The sequence below is a fragment of the Muntiacus reevesi genome, chromosome 3, assembly GCF_963930625.1.
Source record: "Muntiacus reevesi chromosome 3, mMunRee1.1, whole genome shotgun sequence".
Classification (NCBI taxonomy): Eukaryota; Metazoa; Chordata; class Mammalia; order Artiodactyla; family Cervidae; genus Muntiacus; species Muntiacus reevesi.
Genome location: NC_089251.1, coordinates 98,024,975 through 98,051,107, shown reverse-complemented (window position 1 = coordinate 98,051,107; position 26,133 = coordinate 98,024,975). Strand labels below are relative to the sequence as shown.

General features: G+C 41.5%; 1 protein-coding gene across 2 annotated transcripts in view; it reads left to right on the top strand.

Moving 5' to 3' along the window:
- The window catches only part of VWA3B (von Willebrand factor A domain containing 3B), a 180,087-nt gene that overhangs the window by 14,569 nt on the left and 139,385 nt on the right, over positions 1-26,133 (top strand). For both annotated transcript variants that reach the window (XM_065927450.1, XM_065927449.1), the window contains exons 3-7: positions 2,473-2,567; positions 9,758-10,008; positions 12,060-12,219; positions 16,649-16,818; positions 22,465-22,580. In XM_065927450.1, coding sequence (XP_065783522.1) covers positions 2,473-2,567; positions 9,758-10,008; positions 12,060-12,219; positions 16,649-16,818; positions 22,465-22,580 — 792 coding nt within the window. The remainder of the gene's footprint in view (positions 1-2,472; positions 2,568-9,757; positions 10,009-12,059; positions 12,220-16,648; positions 16,819-22,464; positions 22,581-26,133) is intronic.

The window sequence follows — 26,133 nt, the reverse complement described above, 5'->3', positions numbered from 1 at the left end:
TATACCATTAACCAATTTAAAATGTATAATTCAATATTCTTTAGTATATTCACAGATATGTGCAACTATCATCACAGTCAACTTAAAGAAAATTTTCATCACCTCAGAAATAAACCTTGTACTTCTTAGCTATACACCCTGCCCATAAGCCCCCAGACCAAAGTAATCTACTTTCTCTCTCTCTGGATTTGCTTGTTCTGCACATTTCATATAAATAGAGTCATATAATATGGGATGTTTTTGGACTGATTGTTATTGTTTAGTTGCTAAGTTGTGTCCCACTCTTTTGCGACCCCATGGACTGTAGCCCACCAGGCTCCTCTGTCCATGGGATTTCTCAGGGAAGAATACTGGAGTGGGTTGCCATTTCCTTCTTCAGAGGATCTTCCCGACCCAGGGATAGAACCCGAGTCTCCTACATTAGCAGGCGGATCGTTTACCACTGAGCCACCAGTTTTTGTTGTTGTTGTTCAGTTGCTAAGTCATGTCTGACTTTTTGCGAGCCCATGAACTGCAGCATGCCAGGCTCCCCTGTCCTTACTATCTCCGGGAGTTTGCTCATATTCATGTCCATTGAGTTGGTGATGCTATCCAACCATCTCATCCTCTGCCAGGAAGCCCCTTTGTGACTGATATCTTTCATTTAACGTGATATTTTTAAGATTCATCTATTAGTATGTTGTAGCATATACCAGAACTTTATTCTTTTTATGGTCAGTTACTCTCAGAAGATGAATTGTATGGTTATTGCACAGTTTGTTTATCCACTTATCATTTCATGGGTGTAGATCTGATTCTTATCCTAGCAAGCAGTTAACTTGGTCGGACTCAAACTTCAAACTGTCTCTCCTGTTACATAAATGCAGAACTCACCAATTTACTTCTTTCAAGAATTAATGCCACTCCAGTTTCTGCCTGTTCTTGATTGTTCTCTAGTGCCTTCACGTAGCTTTTTAAATATTTTGTCCAGAGGTTTGTTTTTTTTTTCTATGTAAGAGTTAGCCAATAAAACCTACTTCACAATTATTGAATGAGGAATTCACAATGCCTTTCATTTTAATTGGCAATACCAGTGATGGAGTCTTACATAAATTCATCTCCGTCAGTTCTCAAAAACACAGTCCTCTCTCCTGACTCCAGATAAATGCCTGAGGTAAAGACAGAATGCTGCTGGTGATGTGAAGTTGCTCTATAAATGTCAGTCACAATGTTGAAATCTTAGAAATGAAGGTTTTAGAGTTTGAGAGATTTATTAAACGAGGTTATTGCTGACAGAATTCAAGTACCCATTCTTTGCTCTTTCCTATTATGGACATTGAACTTCAAGACTTATAAATTTTATCATTGCTGGTGATTTGGGACCAAGGCTAGCCTGTAAAATGTTGCCTTGCCCTTCCTGCCTTTCCCAAGCAGGCTGTGATCCTGCCTCCCTAGAAAGGCAGAGGAAAGGAAGTGTTGGATCCAAGAGTATCACCACTCTCTTCACCACTTTTGGGACTTAATAATTTATAATAATAACAAAATAATCATCACAATAAAAACAGTTCCTGAAGCCTTACCTCATCTCTGTCTTGCCAAGTCATAACTAGTCCATGAAACTTTCTTTTAGTTCTGTGAGGTAATGACCATGTTTCAGGAAGCATTGTATTCCCATTCTGGAAACACTGTGTCTAGCACATAGTGGGTGTTCAGTGAGGGTTTATGGGGTTGATGTTGAACAGCTGTGCATATGCTCTGAGAAGAAAGTGGTTTTGACATTCTGTATGAGTATTCTGACTCTTGCTTCATCTCATTTATTCACAACCTCCTCCTTGAGAGAACAGTAGATAATATCTAAGTTTAATATTTAAAATTTGTATTAATTTAATTTTTGGCTGTGCTGGGTCTTCGTTGCTGCATGTGGTCTTTCTCAAGTTGTGGCGTGTGGGGGCTACTCTCTAGTGGTGTGCAGACTTCTCATTGAGGCGGCTTCTTTTATTGTGGAACACAGGCTCTAGGGTGTGTGGGCTCAGCAGTTGTGGTCCATGGGCTTAGTTGCCCCATGGCATGTGGGATCCTCGAGGAGCAGGGATGGAACCCCGTCCCTTGCATTGGCAGGCAGATTCTTAACCACTGAACCACCAGAGAAGCCCCTAGGTTTAATTTTTAAAATTCTGAAAACTAAATCCAAGTCCCAAATAAAAGATTTCTGGAATTAAACATAACTTCTATGCCATCTTTCTGACCTCTACCTTAATCGTTCTGGGCAAAAGACCCAGGAGATCAAGAAATAAACACTGTTCTTCCTTCCCAACCATTCATACATTTGGTGTTATAATAGTAACATTTATCAGAGTGCCTGGAAATACTTCATGATCTAGAACAGAACTCTAAGCATCAGAGATATAATTTGATGTCAGAGATAAGCATTTGGAAATAAAAATAAATGTTGATATTGTACCATTTTGACTGCTTTTCTTTATATACATGCAGATTATGTGATGTCTCTGGGGAGACTTGTGGCTTCCCGGTATGCAAACGGCCTGTTTCCACAGATCTACACGACAGAAGATGGCAGAGTGTACAATGTAAGTTGGAGTTCCTTTGATGGGCAGGTCCAGGGACACACTGCTGAGGTTGACACAGAGAGGCCGCCAACCCAGGGCCTTATCAGTGCTGGAGGATTTCTTCAGCACTGAAAGAAAGTCACAGCCCAGGAACTTGACCCATTAGAGATGAGTGCAGAAAGCACCTAACCAGAGGTGAAGACGTTTGCATATCAACACTTTACCTGGAAAATAAAGGGAAAAAAACAGTATGACAGGGGTCATCTGAAAGGCAAGAGCAGGCTGCTGTTACCTGACAGGTGCTCTAGAAATAAAGAACCACTGAAGCAGGTAGCAGTGTATATAGAGAGAGTGGCACCTTGTACTGGAGTCCTTCATTCCCAGCAATTCAACATGTGATTCCTGCACCCGCCACAAATGTCAGGCCCTGTGCACACCCCGGCCACCACAGGGAGCTCCAGAGACAAACGTCCCATCATGTTGCTTCATGGATACTTGTTCATGTCACTGTACATCCATGTAGAGTCCACTTGGACTATTATTTCTTAGTATTTAAAAAATATACATTACTCTCATACTTAGCCTCTTCCTAAATAATAGTATTATTTAGAAGGGCTTCCCAGGGACCACTAGTGGTAAAGAACCCGCCTGCCAATGCAGGAGACATAAGAGAGGGAGTTCAATTCCTGGGTTGGGAAGATCCCCTGGAGAAGGAAATGGCAACCCTCTCCAATATTCTTGCCTGGAGAATCCCATGGACAGAGGAGCCTGGCAGGCTGCAGTCCGTGGGGTTGCAGAGTTGGGCACAACTGAAGTGATTTAGCACACACACAAACAATAATATCCATGGAATTTTGAATTTGGTGTACAAAATATTTTTTTTTTTTTGTCTGAATCACCTTAAAAATCAATGCAGAAATACTGAACATGTCTGTCTTTGCCATTCAGTTCCACCTTCATGGCCCCCATGACACAGTCCCACCCTGGTTTCCATGTTGCGGTGGTGACTTGTTGTAAGTGCTGCGAAGCCTGGCGAGGGGGTTAGGAACACGCTTTAGGGAGCCATGGAAAGCAGCAGGAGGTGATGCTTCTGCTTCAGGAATAAGCTTGAGAGACAGAGTTGGGGGTGAAAATGAAAGGAGCTGAAGGCAGAGTGCTGAGCATGAGCCATGGCGTGAAAACATAGAATTACATGGGGTGTTCAGGAGACATACCTTCCTTAAGGTGTTGTGAGGATTGTTGAAAGGTTTTTTTTTTTAATACCATATCTTTTAAAAACAGATTCTTCACAGAATAGGGCACCATTTTTTCTCATTCCTTTTGTATATCTCCTGCCCCCCACCAACACCCTGGAGGGCCTTGCCTGATTGTTCCTGACCTATATGAATGACGCTTTATTTGTGTGTCACCTTTCAAGGGCAGCCCCTAACGTGTTGGTGGTAGTTCTGGGTGATCAAGTGATCTAGGTACAGGGGAGCTTGGCCTGAGAGACAAGAGGACACAGGACAAATGCCATGAGCACGAGGATGGGTACTGGGATGGCACCCCTTAGAGGAAGCCAGGCAGATATGCTGGCATGTTTAGAAGCATTTTCAGAAATGTTTTTGGCATGTTGTAGTTAGGCAGATAAAGAGGTGGCAAGAATACACAGAAGAACTATACAAAAAAGATCTTCATGACCCAGATAATCATGATGGTGTGATCACTCACCTAGAGCCAGACATCCTGGAATGTGAAGTCAAGTGGGCCCTAGAAAGCATCACTACGAACAAAGCTAGTGGAGGTGATGGAATTCCAGTTGAGCTATTTCAGATCCTGAAAGATGATGCTGTGAAAGTGCTGCACTCAATATGCCAGCAAATTTGGAAAACTCAGCAGTGGCCACAGGACTGGAAAAGGTCAGTTTTCATTCCAATCCCAAAAAAAGGCAATGCCAAAGAATGTTCAAACTACCGCACAATTGGACTCGTCTCACATGCTAGTAAAGTAATGCTCAAAATTCTCCAAGCCAGATTTCAGCAATACATCAACCATGAACTTCCAGACATTCAAGCTGGTTTTAGAAAAGGCCGAGGAACCAGAAATCAAATTGCCAACATCCACTGGATCATTGAAAAAGCAAGAGAGTTCCAGAAAAAACATCTATTTCTGCTTTATTGACTATGCCAAAGCCTTTGACTGTGTGGATCACAATAAACTGGAAAATTCTGAAAGAGATGGGAATACCAGACCACCTGACCTGCCTCTTGAGAAACCTGTATGCAGGTCAGGAAGCAACAGTTAGAACTGGACATGGAACAACAGACTGGTTCCAAATAGGAAAAAGAGTATGTCAAGGCTGTATATTGTCACCCTGCTTGTTTAACTTATATGCAGAGTACATCATGAGAAAAGCTGGGCTGGAAGAAGCACAAGCTGGAATCAAGATTGCCGGGAGAAATATCAATAACCTCAGATATGCAGATGACACCACCTTTATGGCAGAAATTGAAGAGGAACTAAAGAGCCTCTTGATGAAAGTGAAAGAGGAGAGTGAAAAAGTTGGCTTAAAGCTCAACATTCAGAAAACTAAGATCATGGCATCTGGTCCCATCACTTCATGGGAAGTAGATGGTGAAATAGTGGAAACGGTGTCAGACTTTATTTTTTGGGGCTCCAAAATCACTGCAGATTGTGATTGCAGCCATGAAATTAAAAGACGCTTACTCCTTGGAAGGAAAGTTGTGACCAACCTAGACAATATATTAAAAAGCAGTCAACAAAGGTCCGTCTAGTCAAGGCTATGGTTTTTCCGGGGGTCGTGTATGGATGTGAGAGTTGGACTGTGAAGAAAGCACCGAAAAATTGATGCTTTTGAATTGTGGTGTTGGACAAGACTCTTGAGAGTCCCTTGGACTGCAAGGAGATCCAACCAGTCCATCCTAAAGGAGATCATTCCTGGGTGTTCATTGGAAGGACTGATACTGAAGCTGAAACTCCAATACTTTGGCCACCTCATGAGAAGAGTTGACTCATTCAAAAAGACCCTGATGCTGGGAGGAATTGGGGGCAGGAGGAGAAGGGGGCAACAGAGGATGAGATGGCTGGATGGCATCACTGACTTGATGGACACGGGTTTGGGTAAACTCCTGGAGGTGGTGATGGACAGGGAGGCCTGGTGTGCTGCGATTCATGGGGTTGCAAAGAGTCAGACATGACTGAGTGACTGGACTGAACTGAAGTGAACTGAACTGAGTTAGGCAGATGTTTCAGTGAAATTTTTTTTTCAGTCTGGCTTTGGTGATCTCGCTTTTCTTCTACCTAATTTCTTCCCTACCCCATCTAGTTTTCTTTGGAATATCTAAATTTTATCTAGATCTGTTGAATACAAATTTTTAAAAATTTAATTCTTATTTTATATTAGAGTATTGGGTAGCATCACTGACTCAATGGACATGAGTTTGAGCAAACTCCAGGAGATAGTGAAGGACAGGGAAGCCTGGCATGCTACAGTTAATGGTAACAGAGATAAAGGAAACCTCTGCTGTTGCAGAGTCTGGATACAACTTAGTGACAGAACAACAGCAAATAGCTGATTGACAATATTGTGTTAGTCTTAAGTGTATGGCAAAGTGATTTAGTTGTATGTATGCACATATTCATTCTTTCTCAGATTCTTTTCCCTTGTAGATTGTTACAGACTATTGAGTCGAGTTCCCTGTGCTATATAGTAAGTTCTTGTTAATTATCTACTTCATATATAGTATGTTGCTATAAACATTGGGCTGCATGTATCTTCACAAGATTAGTGTTTCCATTTCCTTTGGATATATACCCAAGATAATTGCCAGATTATATTCCAGTTGTGTTTTTAGTGTTTTGAAGCACTTCCACACTTTTTCATGGTGGATACACCAATTGCGTTCCTGCCAACAGTGTAGAGGTTCCCTTTTTCTCTGTTCCTTCTCCATCATTCGTTATTTGTGGTCTTGCCGATGATGGACATTCTGACTGGTGGGAAGTGATATTTCATTATGGTTTTGATTCGTGTTTCTCTGATGATTGGTGATGTTGATCATCTTTTTATATGCCTGTTAATTATCCATATATCTTTTTTGGCAAAATGTCTGTTTAGATCTTTGGCCCATTTTTTCAGTCGTGTGGTTTTTTTTTTTCTTTAATATTGAGTGTGTGGGCTGTTTATTTTAGATATTAACCCCTCATGAGTTATATGATTTGTAAATATTTTCTCCCATTTAGAAGACTGTATTTTCATTTTGTCAGTAGTTTAGTATGCTGTGAGAAAAATCTTTAATCCATTTGTTTATTTTGTTTCTTTTGCCTTAGAAGACAGATCCAAAAACTATTGCTATGATTTATATCAAAGAGTGTTCTGCCTATGTTTTATTCTTGGATTTTTATGGTTTCCAGTATTACATTTTGTTCTTTAATCCATTTTAAGGTTATTTTTATATGCAGTGTGAGCAGATATTCTAATTTTACTCTTTTATAAGTAGATGTCTAGTTTTCCTAGCACCATTTATTGAATAGAGTGTCTTTTCCCCATGGTGTATTCCTGCCTCCTTTGTCATAGATTAATTGCCCATTATTTCTGGGCTCTCTGTTTTGCTCCATTAGTCTATGTGTCTGTTTTTGTGCCAGTACCATACACTGTTTTGATTGCTGTAGCTTTGTAGTATAGCCTGAAGTTAAGGAACATGATACCTCCAACTCTGTTCTTCTTTCTTAAGATTGCTTTGGCTATTCTGGGTCTTTTGTGTTTCCATACAAATTTTAGAATTATTTGTTCTAGTTCTGTGAAAAATGCATTGGTATTTTAATACAGAGACATTAAATATGTAGATTGTCTTGTGTAGCATGGTCATTTTAACCACATTAATTCTTCCATGAACATGGACTACCTTTCCAGTTCTTTGTGTTTTATTTAATTTCTTTTATTAATGTCTTAATATTTTTCTGAGTATAGGTCTTTTATCTCCTTAGATTTATTCCTAGATATTTTATTCTTTTTGATGTGATGGTAAAGGGGATTGTTTTCTTAATTTCTCTTTCTGATAGTTCATTGTTCATATATAAAACTATGACAGATTTCTGTGTACTGATTTTGTAACCTGAATTCATTCATGATCTCTAGTAGTTTTTTTGGTGGTGTCTTTAAGATTTTCTATGTATAGTGTCGTGTTGTTTGCAAACAGTGACGATTTTACTTCTTCCTTTCCAAATTGAATTCTCCCCTTTTCTTTTTTAGGTCTGATTGCTTGATGCTCTGACTAGAACTTACAATACTGTGTTGAATTAAAGTGACAGGAGCAGGCATCCATGTCTTGTTCCTGATCTTAGGGGAAATACTTTTAGCTTTTCACCATCAAGTATAGTATTAGCTATAGGTTTATCATATATGGCCTTTATATTATCAAGGTCCCTCCATATCCACTTTGTGGGGAGTTTTTTTTTAATTAAAAATGGATGTTAAATTTTACAAAAAGATTTTTCTTCATCTGTTAAGATGATCATGATTTTTTATTCCACAGTTTGTTGATGCAGTCTATCACATTTATTGATTTGCAACTATTGAACCATCCTTCACCCCTGGGATAAATCCCACTTGATCATGGTGTATGATCCTTCTAATGTATTTTTTAATTTGGTTTGCCAATATTTTGCTGAAGATTTTTGCATCTATGTCCATCTATGTAATTTTATTTTTTGTGGTTTTGATATCAGGGTGATACTGACCTGGTGGAATGAATTTGGAAATGTTCCAGACTTTGCAAATTTTTTTGGAAATAGTTTGAGAAGGATAGGTGTTAACTCTTTTCTAAATATTTGGTAAAATTTTCACCTGTGAAACCATCTGGTTCTAGGCTTTTGTTTTAGCGGAGTTTTTTGGTTTTGTTTTGTTCTTTTACTTATTCAGTTTTACTGCTGATAATTGACCTGTTCATGTTTTCTATTTCTTCCTGGCTCCATCTGGAAGATTTGTGCTTTTCTTTTATGTTGTTCATTTTATCGGTATATAGTTGTTCATAGCAATCTCTCATGATCCTTTGTATCTCTGTCTTTTTCATTACTGATTTTATTGATTTGGGCACTCTCTCTTTTTTCTCTATGAGTCTGGCTCAAGGTGTGTCAGTTTTGTTTATCTTTTCAAAGAACCAGCTCTTAGTTTCATTGATATTTTCCATTGTTTCTTTAGTCTCTATTTCATTTATTTCTGTTCTGATCTTTATAATTTCCTTCTTTCTACTAACTTTATGTTTTGTTTGTTCATCTTTTTCTGGTTTCTTTAGGAATTTTTTTTCCCATCTGCCTTTGCTGATCTCTATTTTCTTTTACCTACTTTCTTCAGAGTACCCCTGAGCATTTTCAGAATTAAAAATAATTCTGTGACTGGAAAGGTTAAACACAATCTGGAAACACTTTTTTTTTAAAGAATGCTATATTTTTGTATAGATCGCATCATCTTGTTTCCTTCTATGGGAAATTATCCAAGGGTTTTTAAGTTGAAAGATTGGAAGACTTCTTCCTGGAATGTATGGGGTTTGGAGGATCATCTATGAAATTGTTATTAATACACAGTTCTTGATGGCGAAGTCATAACTCAGTGGGCCTTATTGTTCCTGGCCGCACTGGGGCTCAAATGACTTGTTTTGACTCAGCTATGAGAAAGAACAAAACAATGCCCCTTACAGCAACATGGGTGGACCGATTGTCATACTGAATGGCATTAAGTCAGACACAAAAAGACAAATATTATATGATATTGCCTAATGTGGAATCTAAAAAAAAAGAATACAAATGTATTTGTTTACAAAATGGAAGTAGAGTCACAGATGTAGAAAACAAACTTACGGTTACTGGGAGGTGGAGGGAATAAATCGGGAGATTGGGACTGACATATACACACTGCCATATGTAAAACAGGAAACTATTGCTGGATAGCAAAGGGGACTCTCTCAATCCTCTGTAGTGGCCTGAGTGAGAAAATAATCTTAAAAAAAAGAGTGAAGATATATATATATATATATATATATATATATATATATATATATATATGTATATATATATATAAAACTTATTCACTTTGTGGTACACCTGAAACCAACAAAACATTACAAAAGAAAAAACTACACTCCAGTAAATGGTTTTTTAAATGACTTGTTTTGGTATGCTTCTATTTTTTTTATTTTGTTACTTTTATTCTCATTAAGCTGACAGCCAAATCAGAACTGATCTCTCAGTATATGGAACATTTAACGCAAGCTATGGAGAGCTACAAGCAGCGGATGGACTGGCTCACCAGCAACAGCCGGCAGATCTTCGGTGTCATCTTGGAGCAGTGCATCACCATAGTGCTGGATTTTGGTGGCATGCTGGAGGAGGAGCTTAATCTGTGCCGAGATGCTCTAACCATGGTCCTCCAGGAGCAAGTGGCTCACATAGCCAAGTTCAATGTCATACGGTGAGTTCCCATAGGAAAGGAGTATTTCCCTGAAACTTCATGAGTCATTTTCATGTATCTGGAGTTAAGTAGCATCACTAACACAGTTAGCTCTGTGGATAGGGAAGAGCTATAATCTTGTAATTTCTTAGGCTTTATCATTCCAGCAAAAACCCACAATTAGTCAGTATTAAAAACTTTTATCTATTTTTGCAGGGCGTTAGAAGAGATTTTAAAACAGCCTTCTCTTCAGTGTATATCAAGGTCAAATATAAAGATATTTATTATATTGAATATATGTTTAAGGCCATAAAATTCCTTCACACATTTTAGACTTTAGGTTTGATAATGAATTTCAGCATCACAAATTTTCACTGGTTTTCAGACTGAGTTTGCAGCTCAACTTGATTTCCTCTGTAAGCTGACCTATCTTTTAATCAGAGCAACAGGTGGCTGGCTTTATAGAAGTTCCCTTATTTCAGAGTCTTCACAATCAATTATTTATGGATTCTTGGATTCAAGAGAATTTGGACTTCAGTGCCGACTTTTCCTGTGGAACAGTTGCTCTATCTCCTTGACAAAAGACACCTGGATGAGAAGGCCATCTATCTGAGTCTTTCTTTTCTAAGTAAAATGTTTTCAGCTAAAACAGATGACACCCTTGAAGATGCTGCCTGATTGTGTTCTATCCTGGGTTCCTATTTCTATCACAGATATATTATTGAAGAAATTACGTGTTTAAGTCTATAGTGCTTCAGCTTTCTTGGGAATATATGCTATAGCATATATGCCACCTAACCAGATCCTCTATGCAGAGGCCACACAGAGGTGACTCAGAGGTGAGGCACCCTAGGCCTCTGGAGGTATAGGCCAGGAGGGACAAATCAGGCTGATTCCTTTAGTCCTGGATTCATATAATTCTTCCCATTACAAATTCATATATGATTCATATAATTCATTTAATTATAAACACAGAGATGAACTCAAGTAGCTGTTGTTTTTTGGAGGGTGGGGATTTCCATCACATTTCCAGTCCCAAATTAAACAATTTAATCAAAAGTTCCAAGAATTTAAAAACTTACGCTCTGATGAATTCAAAGCAATACTGTTTTTGATCCTAAAAAGGGTAACTGATAGGAATCTTTCAGAACAATGAAAACAATGTAATAAAAGAATTAGAAATAAAGTTGTGAAGTAACAAAATTGTTGTTGATTTGCAAATCTTAATGCTTATAAACTTACTACTCATAGAAGATAGTTACAACTAAACCTGCCTATTTATGAAAATAACTTTCCTCAATAATTTTTTGACATTAAAATTTTATTGAAATATAGTTGATTTACAGTGTTATGTTAATTTCAGGAGTACAGCAAAGTAATTCAGTTATAAAAATTTATACTTATTCTTTTTTAAGTTCTTTTCCATTGTAGATTATTACAAGATATTGAATATAGTTCTCTGTGCACTTTCCTCAATAATTTTAATGCACTTGGTAATTGAAATTTTTTTAATTCTTGAAAGTGAAAATGAAAGTTGCTCAGTCGTGTCTGACTCTTTGTGACCCAGGCCAGAATACTGTAGTGGGTAGCCTTCCCCTTCCCCGGGGGATCTTCCCAACCTAGGGATCGAACTGAGGTCTCAAGCATTGACCCAGAGATCAAACCCAGGTCTACCTGCATTGCAGGTGGATTCTTTACCAGCTGAGCTACAAGGGAAGCCCAAGAATACTGGAGTGGGTAGCCTATCCTTTCTCCAGCAGATCTTCCTGACCCAGGAATTGAACCGGGGTCTCCTGTATTACAGGCGGATTCTTTACCAACTGAGCTATCAGAGAAGCCCTTCTCCTATAAATGTTGTTTTTACCAGTCAGTACAGCTTATGGAAAGTCGTGGTGCTTTGGAAACCTGCCTTAAATAGCTCACCTGTTTTCTCATTAACTTTCAGAAGTCTGGGAGCTACATTTTCTTTCTCTCTAGTGACATTGGGTGTCTTGTTGCTTGTAGCTTTGAGACTGAGGGCTGACAGCTATATTGACCACTCCCTGGTGACAGCCCCATGTGATTCCTTTCAGGGTTTCTCAAGAGCCTGTGAAATGGCAGGAAAACGCTGTTCCTGTGACAGCACCATCCATAGCCGCTGCCATCAGCTGGGTTGAGAAGTTGCCTTTTGAGCTGGCTTCAAGTCACACTAGCTGCCTGGATGCTCTGCTGGAGGCGGGGAAAGATGAAGTGGTAAGTGTGTGTCCGTGTCTGGTCCCAGGTCACAAAAGTGGCTTTGAGCTTATTCCTTCACACTCAGTATCCTCACACTGCCTCCTAGCTGAGCTTGAGCCCTTCCAGTTGCATCACATAGAGACTGCCTCCTTGGCATCCAAGAGCCTCAGAAGTCTTAATACTGTTCACCTCTGAATCTGGATCCAATTGAGAAATAGATGACAGGCCCCACATGGGGATCAAAAGAACATATCTGGTGGTGCAGACGTGGATCAATCAAATCAGACTCTGCTCCCCGAGCCTGGCTGGGCTTCCCCTGCAAGGGGGGAATTGGGGCCACAAGGCACACCCTCCTTTAACTGCTGCTAGGAGAACCATGTGCTGCTCACAGCCTCTGAGCATCAAGAAAGGAAGGCAGTGAGGCCCTGACTGTGTATCTCTAATGCTTCAATTTCACTTTTCCACTTTTGCTTACCTGACAGTTAGATAAACCTGTCTCTTATGGGCTCTTATGGGCTTTTCCCTGGTGGCTCAGATGGTAAAGAATCTACCTGCAGTGCAGGAGATCCAAGTTTGATCCCTGGATCAGGAATATACTCTGGAGAAGAGAATTGCCACCCACTCCAGTATTCTGGCTTGGAGAATCCCATGGACAGAGGAGCCAACAAGTCCATGGGGTTGTGAAAGTTTGGACATGAGTGAGTGACTAACACTTTTCTTTCTTATGAGAGGAGAAGTTGTAAGACTCCTCATAGAACCCCAAGAATGAGGAAATAGGGTTTCCCCAACATCCATGCTTTGAATCTTTCCCAGTTCCTCTTCACAAATGGGTCCATCAGGTGCTTTCCAAGGTGAAGTGTATCCCCACTGGTGCATCATCTGTTTTCAGATGCTAATGCATTCACGTATATTTTTTTGATAGGGACCTTTGGGAAATAAAGCTTTACCTGGAAGGTGTGATTAAATGGTGGTGTTTTTTTTCTCTTTTAGCCATAATGATGTGTGTTTCTGTGAGTGACTGTTAGGGGCAGTGACAGGCTAGAGAGGAAGTACTCTGAGTAGGTGAGGGCCTTAGGGCAGCCTCAGCTTTCTAAGTGGGGATAGGTCTGCTTTCTCTTGGGATACAGATGCTTAATCCTTACTAATTGATCCATATTAATTGATACTGATAATTAATTTCTGCTTCTACCCTGGAAGCCTGGGGATTCTTTAGATTTCAAGCTTTACTCCGTTGTATTAAGAAGTTGTTTCTTAGGCAAGGCACCTTGAAAGGAGAGCCCTTAGTGGTCACCAGACTGTTTATTGATACTGAGGGTTGATGGTTTGAAAATGGAAACATACTGTTTATCTTTATAAAGCCAGAGGAACAACTGTTTTTCATTAAAAAAGAACGAAATACAAGCTGCTTTGTTCTTTGGCCTTTCAAGTTTGTTTTAACATCTGTAAAATTTCAAATGTCTGGACACTGTAATAAGCATTCAAGAAATGGAATATTTCACAGGCTCTTGAATGTGTGTGTGTATGTGTGTGTGTACATGTGCACATGGGTGTTCTCTTTCTTTGTTCCCCTGGCTACCCTGGTCATAGGTGACTCTGGCGACCTGACGTGACAGCAAGATTTCCTGGTGATCTTGCCTTTATATTTTATGTCCCTCCGGTTTGTATGCCTCCTCTCTCTGGGGTTTTTCCCTAGCCCAGGAAATGTATAACAATATAGTGAGTTCCAGGGAAGGTCTGTGGAAGAGAAAGTACCAAAAAGAAGTTTCCAGGCATTGGCCACCAAATGCCATGTGAAAACTCTTGAGAAGAGACTATGGGGTGTGAGAGATGTGGAACATATTCAGACTGGTGTTCTCCACTCAGAACTTGTATCTGGCTGAGGTCCTGAGGAGAATGTTAATAAAAGCAGCTGCCTCACATATAAAAATGCCATGCTCTGTGTCTTAAGATGAGCAAAGAAAAGCATGCATGGTGACTTCCCTGGCAGTTCAGTGATTAAGACTCTGAGCTTCCGCTGCAGGGGACATGGGTTCAGTCCCTGACTGGGGAAGATACTGCATGCCAAGTGGTGTATAAAAAAAAAAACCTATAAATGGGTAAAACTTTTTAAAAAAATCTATTAAAAACTTCCCTGGCGGTCTAGTTGTTAAGACTCCACACTTCCAATGCAGGAGGTACAGGTTTGGTCCCTGGTCAGGGAACTAGATCCCACATGCCGCATCTAAAGATCCCACATGCCACAACAAAGACCCAGTGCAGCCAAATAAATAAGTAAATATTTTATTTTATAAAAAGAAAGGAAGGCAGTGTGCAGATGGTGGTCTCTGGGAAAGCATGTCCCCAGAAATCTGGAGCACGGATAACTGAGAGTTGACCAAAAATACAGGCAACTAAGAAGCTGAGTAAGAACCTTAGTGAATAGTGAATAACCCTATAGCCTTGATTAATGAAGGGAAGCAAATCCTGACTCACTGCTGGCTATAGCAATTTCTAGTTTGATGAAATCTTGAGGGAAAAAAGTCTCTGTGTGAGAATTTCAGGTTCTTGGGTTATTGCCAGAGCAAAGAAGCTATGTTTGCACTGCTCGAGGCAGAGATACAAGGTGTCAGAAGCTGTCAACAGACCCATGAGAGATATTTGTCCTCACTCACTTTCTTGTTTATGTACCAAACCCTCTCCCCATGTCTGTTTCCCTGTCTGGAGCTTTGTGTGATTGTAGATCCCATGAGAGGATGAAGCTGTCCTCATGCTAAACTTGGGCACCAAAACAGCTAGAAAACTAGTAACTATGGCTCAGTGGAACCTATTTAAGATGTCTTATGTGAGCCTGGGGTGCTCCAGTCCATGGAGTTGCACAGAGACGGACATGCCTGAGAGACTGAACAACAATGTAAAGTAACATCTAACACCATGAAGAGAATGATATAGAATGCATTTTCTGGAAGAAAACAGTATTAGTTGTCTAATTAGGAATCTGAAGAACACTTTCTTCCTCCTGTCAGTGTTTTTAGTTCTTTTCAAGTGGCCGGCTGGGAGAAATAGGCAACATTCATTCGTCTTTACCTCCCATGAGGTGCTTTAAAAAGTCAGGGACTTTGTGATGAAGGGCCTGAGAGAGTGAGGGGTCAGATGGACTTTTTGTGCCCAGTTCGAGGAGGAGTGTGGTTGCAGTAGATGGGGCTCTGGCCATCTCCTGGCTCCCAGCATGGACCCCCTGCCACCCTGTCCCCACCTGCCTTCTTGGACACAGACTGTCCCCCCTTTGCTGCCACTGACTGGGCATCCTAAGCAGCTGGGAGCTTACCCTCTGCCCACCTGTCTCTGGGCCAGGTAGGCTTAAGTCTCAGCTTTGAAGTCGAGGTGAGGTAAGTGACTATCTACCTTCAGCTAACCCGGGATGGGAGATGTGTAATTAGAGGCTCCTGAATCCTGAAGGGCTGGTGACATCTGTTTATCCCTTACAACAGAACACATTTGCTGGAGGTTCTGGCTGAGTTATAAGTAGAGAATCACTTAGCGTGTTTGGTGGGGTTAGGTTTAGATGATGTGCATTCCTGGCCCTCCCTGTGGTTTTTACTTCCTGAGATTTATATACACGCAGAAGTGTAAGTCATCATGTTTAAGCTCTATCATGAAGCCAATTGCATAAGCTCCTTTTCACAGTGAAGAACTGAACTTAAACCACTTTTCCAAGGTTACAGAACTCAGTAGTGGCAGAGGAGACCTTTAGAGCAGTGTAGTTAAGGGTGGGGCGGGACCACTGCTTGGGGCCCTGTAGATGGAGTTGATGTCTTTAAGTTAAGCAGGGACCACTTTGTCATTGTCTGCTTTCTGGGTGAGGTATGCATCTCCCAGATCCCTGGTTTAAGCTTTGGGGGGTGTGGGGGGTGTGTGTGTGTGCGTATGTGTGTCTTTCTCCTGACTTCTGGCCTGCCGTGCCCCCTGACTGGCCTCACCTTCCCAGGTGTGTCTGTCCCTGAGGTGAGACCAGAGGATGAACCAGCTGGGAATATGCCCTCCTCCCCACACACAGCCTCAGGCTGAGGATGCCTGAGTTTTCACTGTAGAATTCTGGCACCAACATGGGGAATTGCTAATAAGCTTCCTGCTCCCAGTGGCTATGCCAACACTTCCTTCATTCCTGGACTTGAAAATAGCCACTCCTGACTGCATAATGTATTTGTGGGCTCAGAGGAAGCTTTTCTCCTCATCTGCCAGTCATATCCTTCCCATGTAAAGGCTGAGAGTTCTTGGCACCAGGACTTGAATATCTCACTTCTTGACTTTGGCCTCCACACATCCTCAAGAAAGGTTGAGGAGTGCTGCTCTTCTTTCTGCCCATTTATTTTTTTAAAGAGGCAGTTTTATAGAGATTATATCACCCATGAGTCTGATTCAAGGCTAGGGTGTGTCAGGGAAATAAACTGACAGCACCACTGTTTTGCAGATTGAATCCATTTACTACTTTGTGGTGGGAGACGTTCCCGAGGAATCCAAGGAGCTTCTTCTTCAGCAGGCTTTGAAGATCCCCTGTCCTGTCTGCACGGTGTCCTTCAATGCCAGAGGACAGGGCACCATAGCCTTCCTGAAGGAGTTGAGTGCCAAGACCTTCAGCAGGTAGGCCAAAAACAGGCTCCAGGGAGACTGAGTGAACTGACTGCTTGCATGAAGTCAGTGGTGAGCCTCAATTCCGAGTGGTTTTCATGACCAATCAGTTGCTATGGGATTTCCCTGGTGCTCCAATAGTAAAGAATCCACCTGCCAATGAAGGGGACAAGGGTTAAATCCCTGGTCTGGAAAGATTCCACATGCTGCAGAGCAACTAAACTCATGAGCCACAACTCCTGAGCCTCCAAGTGTAGAGCTCATGCCCCGAAACAAGAGATGTCACCACAGTGAGAAGCCCACACCCAGCAATGAGGACCCAGTGCGGCCAAAAAATTGGTTTCTCTGTTCTTCTCTTTCCAGGAGCCTTTAGTCTCCATTCACCTTTGCACCTGTGTTGTTGTTCAGTTGCTCACTTGCGTCCTATTCTTTGCTGACCCATGGACTGCAGCATACTAGGCTTCCCTGTCCCTCACCATCTCCTGGAGCTTGCTCAAACTCATGTCCGCTGAGTCAGTGATGCCATCCAACAATTTCATTCTCTGTCACTCCCTTCTTCTCCTGCCCTCAATCTTTCCCAGAATCAGGTTCTTTTCCAGTGAATTAGCTCTTTGCATCAAGTGGCCAAAGTATTAGAGCTTCAGCATCACTCCTTCCAGTAAATATTCAGGTTTGATTTCCTTTAGGATTGACTGGTTTGATCTCCTTGCTGTCCAAGTTACTCTCAGATGTCTTCTCCATCACCAAAAATTGAAAGCATTAATTCTTCAGTGCTCAGCCTCCATTATGGTCCAACTCTCACATCCATACATGACTACTGGAAAAAACCATGGCTTTGACTATGTGGACCTTTGTCTGCAAAATGATGTCTTTGCTTTTTAATACACTGTCTGGGTTTGTCATAGTTTTTCTTCCAAGGACAAGTATCTTCTAATTTCATGGTTGCAGTCACCATCTGCTGTGATTTTGGAGTCCAAGAAAATAAAACCTGCCAGTGTTTCCATTGTTTTCTCATCTATTTGCCATGAAGTGATGGGACTGGATGCCATGATCTTAGGTTTTTGAATGTTGAATTTTAAGCCAACCTTTACACTCTCCTCTTTCACTTTCATCAAGAGACTCTTTAGTTCCTCTTCACTTTCTGCCATTAGGGTGATGCCATCTGCATATCTGAAGTTGTTGATATTTCTCCCAGCAGTCTTGATTTCAGCTTGTGCTTCATCCAGACCAGCATTTCGCATGATGTACTCTTCATAGAAGTTAAATAAGCAGGGTGACAATATACAGCCTCGATGTACTCTTTTCCCAATTTGGAACCAGTCTGTTGTTCCATGTCCAGTTCTAACTGCTGCTTCTTGACCTGTGCACAGATTTCTCAGGAGACAGGTAAGGTGGTCTGGTATTCCCATCTCTTTAAGAATTTTCCACAGTTTGTTGTGACTCATATGGTCAAAGGCTTTAGCGTAGTCAAGGAAACATTTTTTTGGAATTCTCTTGCTTTTTTATGATCCAATGGATGTTGGTAATTTGATCTCTCATTCCTCTGCTTTTTCTAAATCTAGCTTGTACATCTGGAAGTTCTTGGTTCGTGAACTGTTGAAGTCTAGCTTAAAGGATTTTGAGCATTATCTTGCTAACATGTGAGATGAGTGCAATTGTGCAGTAGTTTGAACATTCTTTGGCATTGCTCTTCTTTGGGATTGGAATGAAAACTGACCTTTTTTAGTCCTGTGGCCACTGCTGAGTTTTCCAAATTTTCTGGTATGTTGAGTGAGGCACTTTCACAGCTTCATCTTTTAGTATTTGAAGTAGCTCACCTGGAATTCCATCACCTTCACTAGCTTTGTTCGTACTAATCCTTCCTGTTTATACAGTTCATGGTGTTCTCATTGCAGGTATACTGGGGTTGCTTGCCATGCCCTCCTCCAGTGGATGGATCATGTTTTGTCAGAACTGTCCACTATGATCCGTCCATCTTGGGTGGCCATGCACAGTATGGCTCATTGCTTCATTAAATTATACAAGCCCCTTCACCACAACAAGGCAGTGATCCATGAAGGAGATCATAAAAAACTGGAAAACTCTTAAAGAGACGGGAATACCAGACCACCTTACCTGCCTCCTGAGAAACTTACAACAGTTAGAACTATACATGGAACAACAGACTGGTTCCAAATCTGGAAAGGAGTAGGTCAAGTATTGTCACCCTGCTTATTTAACTTATATGCAAAGTACATCATGTGAAATGCCGAGCTGGATGAAGCACAAGCTGGAATCAAGGTTGGCGGGAGAAATAGCAATAACTTCAGATATTCAGATGATACCACCCTTTTGGCAGAAAGTGAAGAGGAACTAAAAAGCCTCTTGATGAAAGTGAAAGAGGAGAGTGAAAAAGTTGGCTTAAAACTCAACATTCAGAAAATTAAGATCATGGCATCCGGTCCCATCACTTCATGACAAGTAGATAGAGAAACAGTGGAAACAGTGACAGACTATTTTCTTGAGCTCCAAAATCACAGCAGATGGTGAATGCAGCCATGAAATTAAAAGACTCTTGCTTCTTGAAAGAAAAGCTATGGCCAACCTAGACAGCATATTAAAAAGCAGGGACATTATTTTGCCCACAGAGGTCCATCTAGTCAAAGCTATGGTTTTCCCAGTAGTCATGTATGGATGTGAGAGTTGAACCATAAAGAAAGCTGAACATTGAAGAATTGATGCTTTTGAACTGTGGTGTTGGAGAAGAGCCTTGAGAGTCTCTTGAGCTGCAAGGAGATCCAACCAGTCCATCCTAAAGGAGATCAGTCCTGAATATTCATTGGAAGGACTGATGCTGAAGCTGAAACTCCAACACTTTGGCCACCTGATGCAAAGAGCTGACTCATTGGAAAAGACCCTGATGCTGGAAAAGATTGAAGGCAGAGAACAGACTGGTTGCCAAGGGGGAACTGGTTGGGGAAATGAGGGATTAGGAGTTTGGGATTAGCAGATGCAAACTATTATATATAGAATGAATAAACAACTAAGTTCTACTGTATGGCACAGGGAACTATATTCAATATCCTGTGATAAATTATAATGGAGAAGAAAATGAAAGAATTTATATGTATAACTGAACCATTTTGCAGTATAGTGGAAATTAACACAGCATTGTAAATTAACACGTCAATAAAATAAATGTTAAAAATCTTAAAAAAAAAAAAAAGATTGAAGGCAGGAGAGAAGGGGACAACAGAGGATGAGTTGGTTGGATGGCATCACTGACTCAATGGACATGAGTTTGAGTAAACTCTGGGAGTTGGTGACGGACAGGGAAGCCTGGCATGCTGTGGTCCATGGGGTCACAAAGAATCGGACATGAGTGAGCAACCGAACTGAACTGATGGTTGTGAGAACTGGACCATAAAGAAGTCAGAGTGCTGAAAAATTGTCGCTTTTGAACTCTGGTGTTGGAGAAGACTGTTGAGAATCCCTTGGGCAGCAAGGAGGTCAGACCAGTCAATCCTAAAGGAAATCAACTCTGAATATCCACTGGAAGGATTGATGCTGAAGTGGAAGCTCTAATACTTTGGCCACCTGATGCGAAGAGCTGGCTCACTGGAAAAGATCTTGATGTTGGGAAAGATTGAAGGCAGAAGGAGAAGAGGGTGACAGAGGATTAGATGTTTGGATGGCATCACCAATGCAGTGGACATGAACTTGGGCAAACTCTGGGAGATGGTGGGAGACAGGGAAGCCTGGCATGCTGCAGTTCATGGGGTCGCAAAGAATCAGACACAACTTCGTGAGTGAACAACAACAACGGTTCCTAAGGCCCTCTTGACTTTACAAGGATGTCTGACTGAGCCAATGGTGCCTGTTAGAATTAGAAACACTGGAGATCTCTTTAAGAAAATATCAAGAGATATCAAGGGAATATTTCATGCAAAGATGGGTACAAAGGACAGAAATAGTATGACCCTAACAGAAGCAGAAGATACTAAGAAGAGGTGGCAAGAATACACAGAACTGTATTAACAGGCACATACACTGTTCTAACAGGCACTGAGCCAATGGTGCCTGTTATCACCAAATTTCAACACTGAACCCTCAGGATTGTGGGCACTGTCTGGCCCCTCATTAGCTTCTTAGCTATCAAAACTGTGTTGGCATGATGGAACCCTGGGAACAAAAGAATAAATCTCAGCACAGGGTGTCATTTTTCCAGGATCAGTAAATACTATTTGGTTGAGCTAAGTGTCCTCTAATGAACAGAAGAGTCATCAGTTAAAATTCCAATGGCTTCTCAATTCTCTGTTCTGTTCTGTCTTCCTGTCTTTTGTTTGTGGGAATTGACAAGGTACAGGGGAAAGCAGTGAACACTTGGAAGGTGCTTAGCACCACAGAAGAGATCAGGATGTCTGACTCTCATTGAGTGATCAAAGCATCATGGTTATCCAGGTCATTAAGACCTTTTTTGTACAGTTCTGTGTATTCTTGCCACCTCTTCTTAGTATCTTCTGCTTCTGTTAGGGTCATACTATTTCTGTCCTTTGTACCCATCTTTGCATGAAATATTCCCTTGATATCTCTTGATATTTTCTTAAAGAGATCTCCAGTGTTTCTAATTCTATTGTTTTCCTCTGTTTCTTTGCATTTTTAACTTAAGAAGTCTTTCTTATCTCTCCTTGCTATTCTTTGGAACTGTGCATTCAGTTGGGTATATCTTTCCCTTTATCCTTTGCCTATAAGTGGTATCATACAATGTTTGTCTTTCTGACTCATTTTACTTCATATGATTACCTCTAGGTCCATTCGTGGCACTGCAAATGGCATTGTTTCATTCTTTCTGTGGCTGAATAGTATTCCATTGTATATATGGAATATATTCATCTATTGATGGACACCTAGGTTGCTTCCATGTCTTGGCTAGGGTAAATAGTGCACCATCAACACTGGTACACAGGTGCTTTTTGAGCTTTAAGCTACATAGAACTGCCCCAGGGACCATGTTAAAGTGCATGGTCACTGATTCACTGACTCAGTGAATCCAGGTAGGGCCCAGAAATGTGCATCCCTAGCCAGCTCCCAGGTGCTGCTGCTGCTCCTGGGACCTCACTTAGAGGAGTCAGGCCTTAAAAACTCGCCCACACTGAATTCTTTTCATTAGTCCTTATGCTCAGGTTCTGGGGGCAGTGTGTGTTTGCTGAGTTAAAGCTGACTGAAGCCCATCAGCAGCCCATCAAATGAGCCAATGGTGCCTGTTATCACCAAATTTCAACACTGAACCCTCAGGATTGTGGGCACTGTCTGGCCCCTCATTAGCTTCTTAGCTATCAAAACTGTGTTGGCATGATGGAACCCTGGGAACAAAAGAATAAATCTCAGCACAGGGTGTCATTTTTCCAGGATCAGTAAATACTATTTGGTTGAGCTAAGTGTCCTCTAATGAACAGAAGAGTCATCAGTTAAAATTCCAATGGCTTCTCAATTCTCTGTTCTGTTCTGTCTTCCTGTCTTTTGTTTGTGGGAATTGACAAGGTACAGGGGAAAGCAGTGAACACTTGGAAGGTGCTTAGCACCACAGAAGAGCAAATTCACAGCCTTGGGAGAATGAATAGACTTACTAGCCTAATGTGCACTTACTAGCCTAATGTGGCAAATCTTTTCCTATTTCAGATTCCATGCATTTGCAGAGAGAACGGAATGTGTAGAATTTCCTGCCTTTCCCATTAAGGATGGTGACAGTGTGATTACTTGGAATTCAAGGAAATTGAAAGGAAAACTCCCTCCAGGTATCTGGGGTCAAAAAGAAGCGTGTACTTTATGTCTTAATAATTTCAGATGATCCCTAGCCTTGAAAAATAAAGCACAAGGGAGAGGGACTAACCGTATCTTTTGTATTATTCATGTGGTATAAGGGCAGAGTTCATAGATGTTAATGGAGAATTTGGCAGCCTGGCAACCAGGCATAAGTGTATTACCTGAGGAAGTAGCCTCAGTGAAATGTGTTTCCTAACTTGGGAAACTTCTAGAGACATGGCCCCAGGCATGTCAGTGCAGTCTTTATTCTTGGACAGGCAGAGCTGCTCTGTGCCCTGGGTTGTCTGGAAGCTATAATGCCCGCACTTGTTGTGGGTTTTCTGCTGCCTCCCCGTCAGGGCTGGCAGTGCTTCTAGATGTACATGCTGGATGATCCTGCCTCTTGTGAGGGTCGGGGGCATACAGGAAACTCTGGAAGCTGAATGAACTTCCTCTTTCATTCAAAAGATGTGATCAGAGAGTTTAATAGGCATTGAGAACAAGCTCAGGAAATAAGTGAGAAATAGTACTGTGATTCAGGAATCCAGTTCTAGAAGCTTCCTCCGAAAGCAGGAGATGGGAGTTTCTTTGGGGAGCTAATGAAATTGCTAAGCTCCAAATACACTGAGTAAACACCACCGAGAGGAGTGGAGCAGGGAAGGCAGCTCCTGTGGGAATGTGAGATGACCCAGCATAGAGGGCATTGGAAGTCTGAGAAAGCCTATCCTGACCGCTATCTTCCCGCTGACTTATAATAATCATCAGAAAGATTTCTAGCTTCAAACAGTCAGGAACTATTCTTTGGGGGTGGTTTGGGGCTGGGGAAGAAGTGCAGGGTACACATGCTTGCAAGTTGCCTCTGTTTCCATAACGGTGTTGCAGAGGCTCCAGAGAGAAGGGCCCTGGGACTGCGTTGGAGCCACTTGCTTTCACAGCTTGGGGGTTGACACACACTTTGTGAGTCCAGATTCTGGGTCGCCCCAGAGCAGGGGCGAGGTTCCAGTTGAACTCATCAGGGTCACTGCTTTGGGTCACTTACACCTTTGCTCTGATGGTGAGGTGGATATCTCCAGGGGATTCAAGAAAATGTCAGTTGATAAACAAGATGCTAATCTAAGAAAGACATTAATTTAGGATGTATGCCTTGCCTTTGATGGTAATTTATAAGATTAAGCCTAGTGGGCAATGAATCAATCAAAGTAAAGAATGTGAGATGTCACCAGCTCCCCAAGGCGCACCAGTGACCGTAAATGGGGTTTGATTCAGGCCTATGTGTTCCTTGGCAACTTGTTATAAAGGGAAGCATCTCTGTCTGCATAGCTTACATTTTCAGCAACTATCCTCTTTCCAATGCCCTTGAAGCATACAAATCAAATTACAGATAAAAACATTTTTCTTAGAATGAGGTCCTCAGGGCGTGGCCTGCCATTCTAATGCCATTTCAGTGATCACATGTTCTGAATTAGGAAGAGAATCCCAAATCCTAAATATGTGATCTTGTCCCTTCAATCCATCACAGTGTCCTAGAAATGCCAGCATTTCAGAACCTACCTCTCCTACTCAAAAAAAAAAAACAAAAAAAAAAAAACAAAAAAAAACTGCCCAGAAATCCTTGAGATGGTTTTGGTTTGGAAAATGTGTGGTGTTCAGCCTCACTCAGGCTCAGAGGCAGTTCTCCAATCTTGCCCTGATCAGTTCCTCCTCCCTGTCTCTCCATCATCTGTCTCAAGCATTTATCAGTTACAAGCTTCTTCAAGGCCCTCTCTAGTCTCCTCTAGAGATAATTCCGCCTTCTGTTATGTAAAAAAGACATACTGTCAAGTGAGGTGCTGGAGGAGCAGTGCTCAGAGAAGTGAACTGGCAACTGAAAGAAATGTCCTGCTGTTTCTGACTTTGAGGCTTCCAGAGCGTGAGTTCCCCTCACCCCATGCACTACATCAAGGCTATAAACCTCTGTAGTCAAGATAATAGTTTTTAATAACTGTTGTAAAATGTACATAACATAAAATTTATCATCTTAAGGACTTCCCTGACAGTCCAGTAGTTAAGACACCATGCTGCAGAGGGCATGGGTTCAATCCCAGGTCAGTGAACTAAGATCTCACATGCCAAGTGGCACAGCCAAAAAAAAAAAAATTATCATCTGAACCATTTTTAAAGTGTTAAGTACATTCTCTAAACTCAGCAGTGTCAAGTACCTTCACTGTGTTGTGCAACCATCTCCAGAACTTTGTCCCTCTTGGAAAACTGAAACTCTGTACCCATTTTAAAAACTGTCCATTTCTCCCTGCCCCCCACATTTACCATTCTCCTTCCTGTCTCTGAATCTGACTGTTCTAGGTAATTGGAATCACACAGCATGTGTAGTTTTGTCACTGGCTAATTTTACTTAGCACGTGCCCTCAGGGCTCATCCATGTTATAGCATGTGTCAGAATTTCCTTCCGTTTAAAGGCTGAATAATATTCCATTCTCTCTTTGTGTGTGTATAGGGTGCAACTCCAAGGCTGGCTACTTTCTTTGGTTTCTAGAATTCAGTTTAATGTTTGATTCCAGTGCCCTACTTTCACAGCAGATTAGGGGAAAGTTAACCCCAGTCATTCCCAGGGATGACTCCTGAGCTTTTCCCACAGCTTGGAGATTCTCAGCTGCGCTAAGGCATCAGGAGGTGACTCTAGTAGTTGGACATCTGTTCCTGCCAATTGCCCTATAAATATTCCCTGTGCCTGTCTTATGGTCACTCCATGCTGAGCAGTTCTCTGCTGCTCCTGTACATGGTGGCTTTAGATGTGGGAGTCCTTTGTAGACTCTACTCCCCCACCATTTACCCTGGGCCTTCGTCCCAGGGTGCAGCAGAGACTCAGAGCCAGTTCTTACCTTATCCCAGGACGCTCTTCTCTTCTTCCCCAAGCCAAGGAGAACCTCCTTCCAATCTGGGACAATGCTTCTCTTCCTACTGCTTCTTAAAGCTGCCTGCTTTGTAAACCCCAACACCTCTCCTCAGGGGAATGGGGGACGGGGTTAAGCTTCAATAGAAAAAGCCAGAATGTCTTGCAGGCTATTTCATCTTTCTGCTCTGCCTTTTTTTGGGCAACTTTGCTGCGTTCCTGCTGTGTGTGCTGCGTTCCTGCTATGATACCTGCATCAATGTGCAGGAAAGAGATGGGGAAGAGAAAAATACAGGGAGAACAGATGAACGTAAAAAATATGATCCAACAATACACATAGAAGAAAACAATAGAATGGGAAAGACTAGAGATCTCTTCAAGAAAATTAGAGATACCAAGGGAACATTTCATGCAAAGATGGGCACAATAAAGAACAGAAACAGTATGGACCTAACAGAAGCAGAAGATATTAAGAAGGGATGGCAGGAATACACAGAAGAACTATACAAAAAAGATCTTCATGACCCAGGTAACCACCATGGTGTGACACTCACCTAGAGCCAGACATCTTGGAATGAGAAGTAAAATGGGCCTTGGGAAGCATCACTTTGAACAAAGCTAGTGGAAGTGACGGAATTCAGTTGAGCTATTTCAAATCC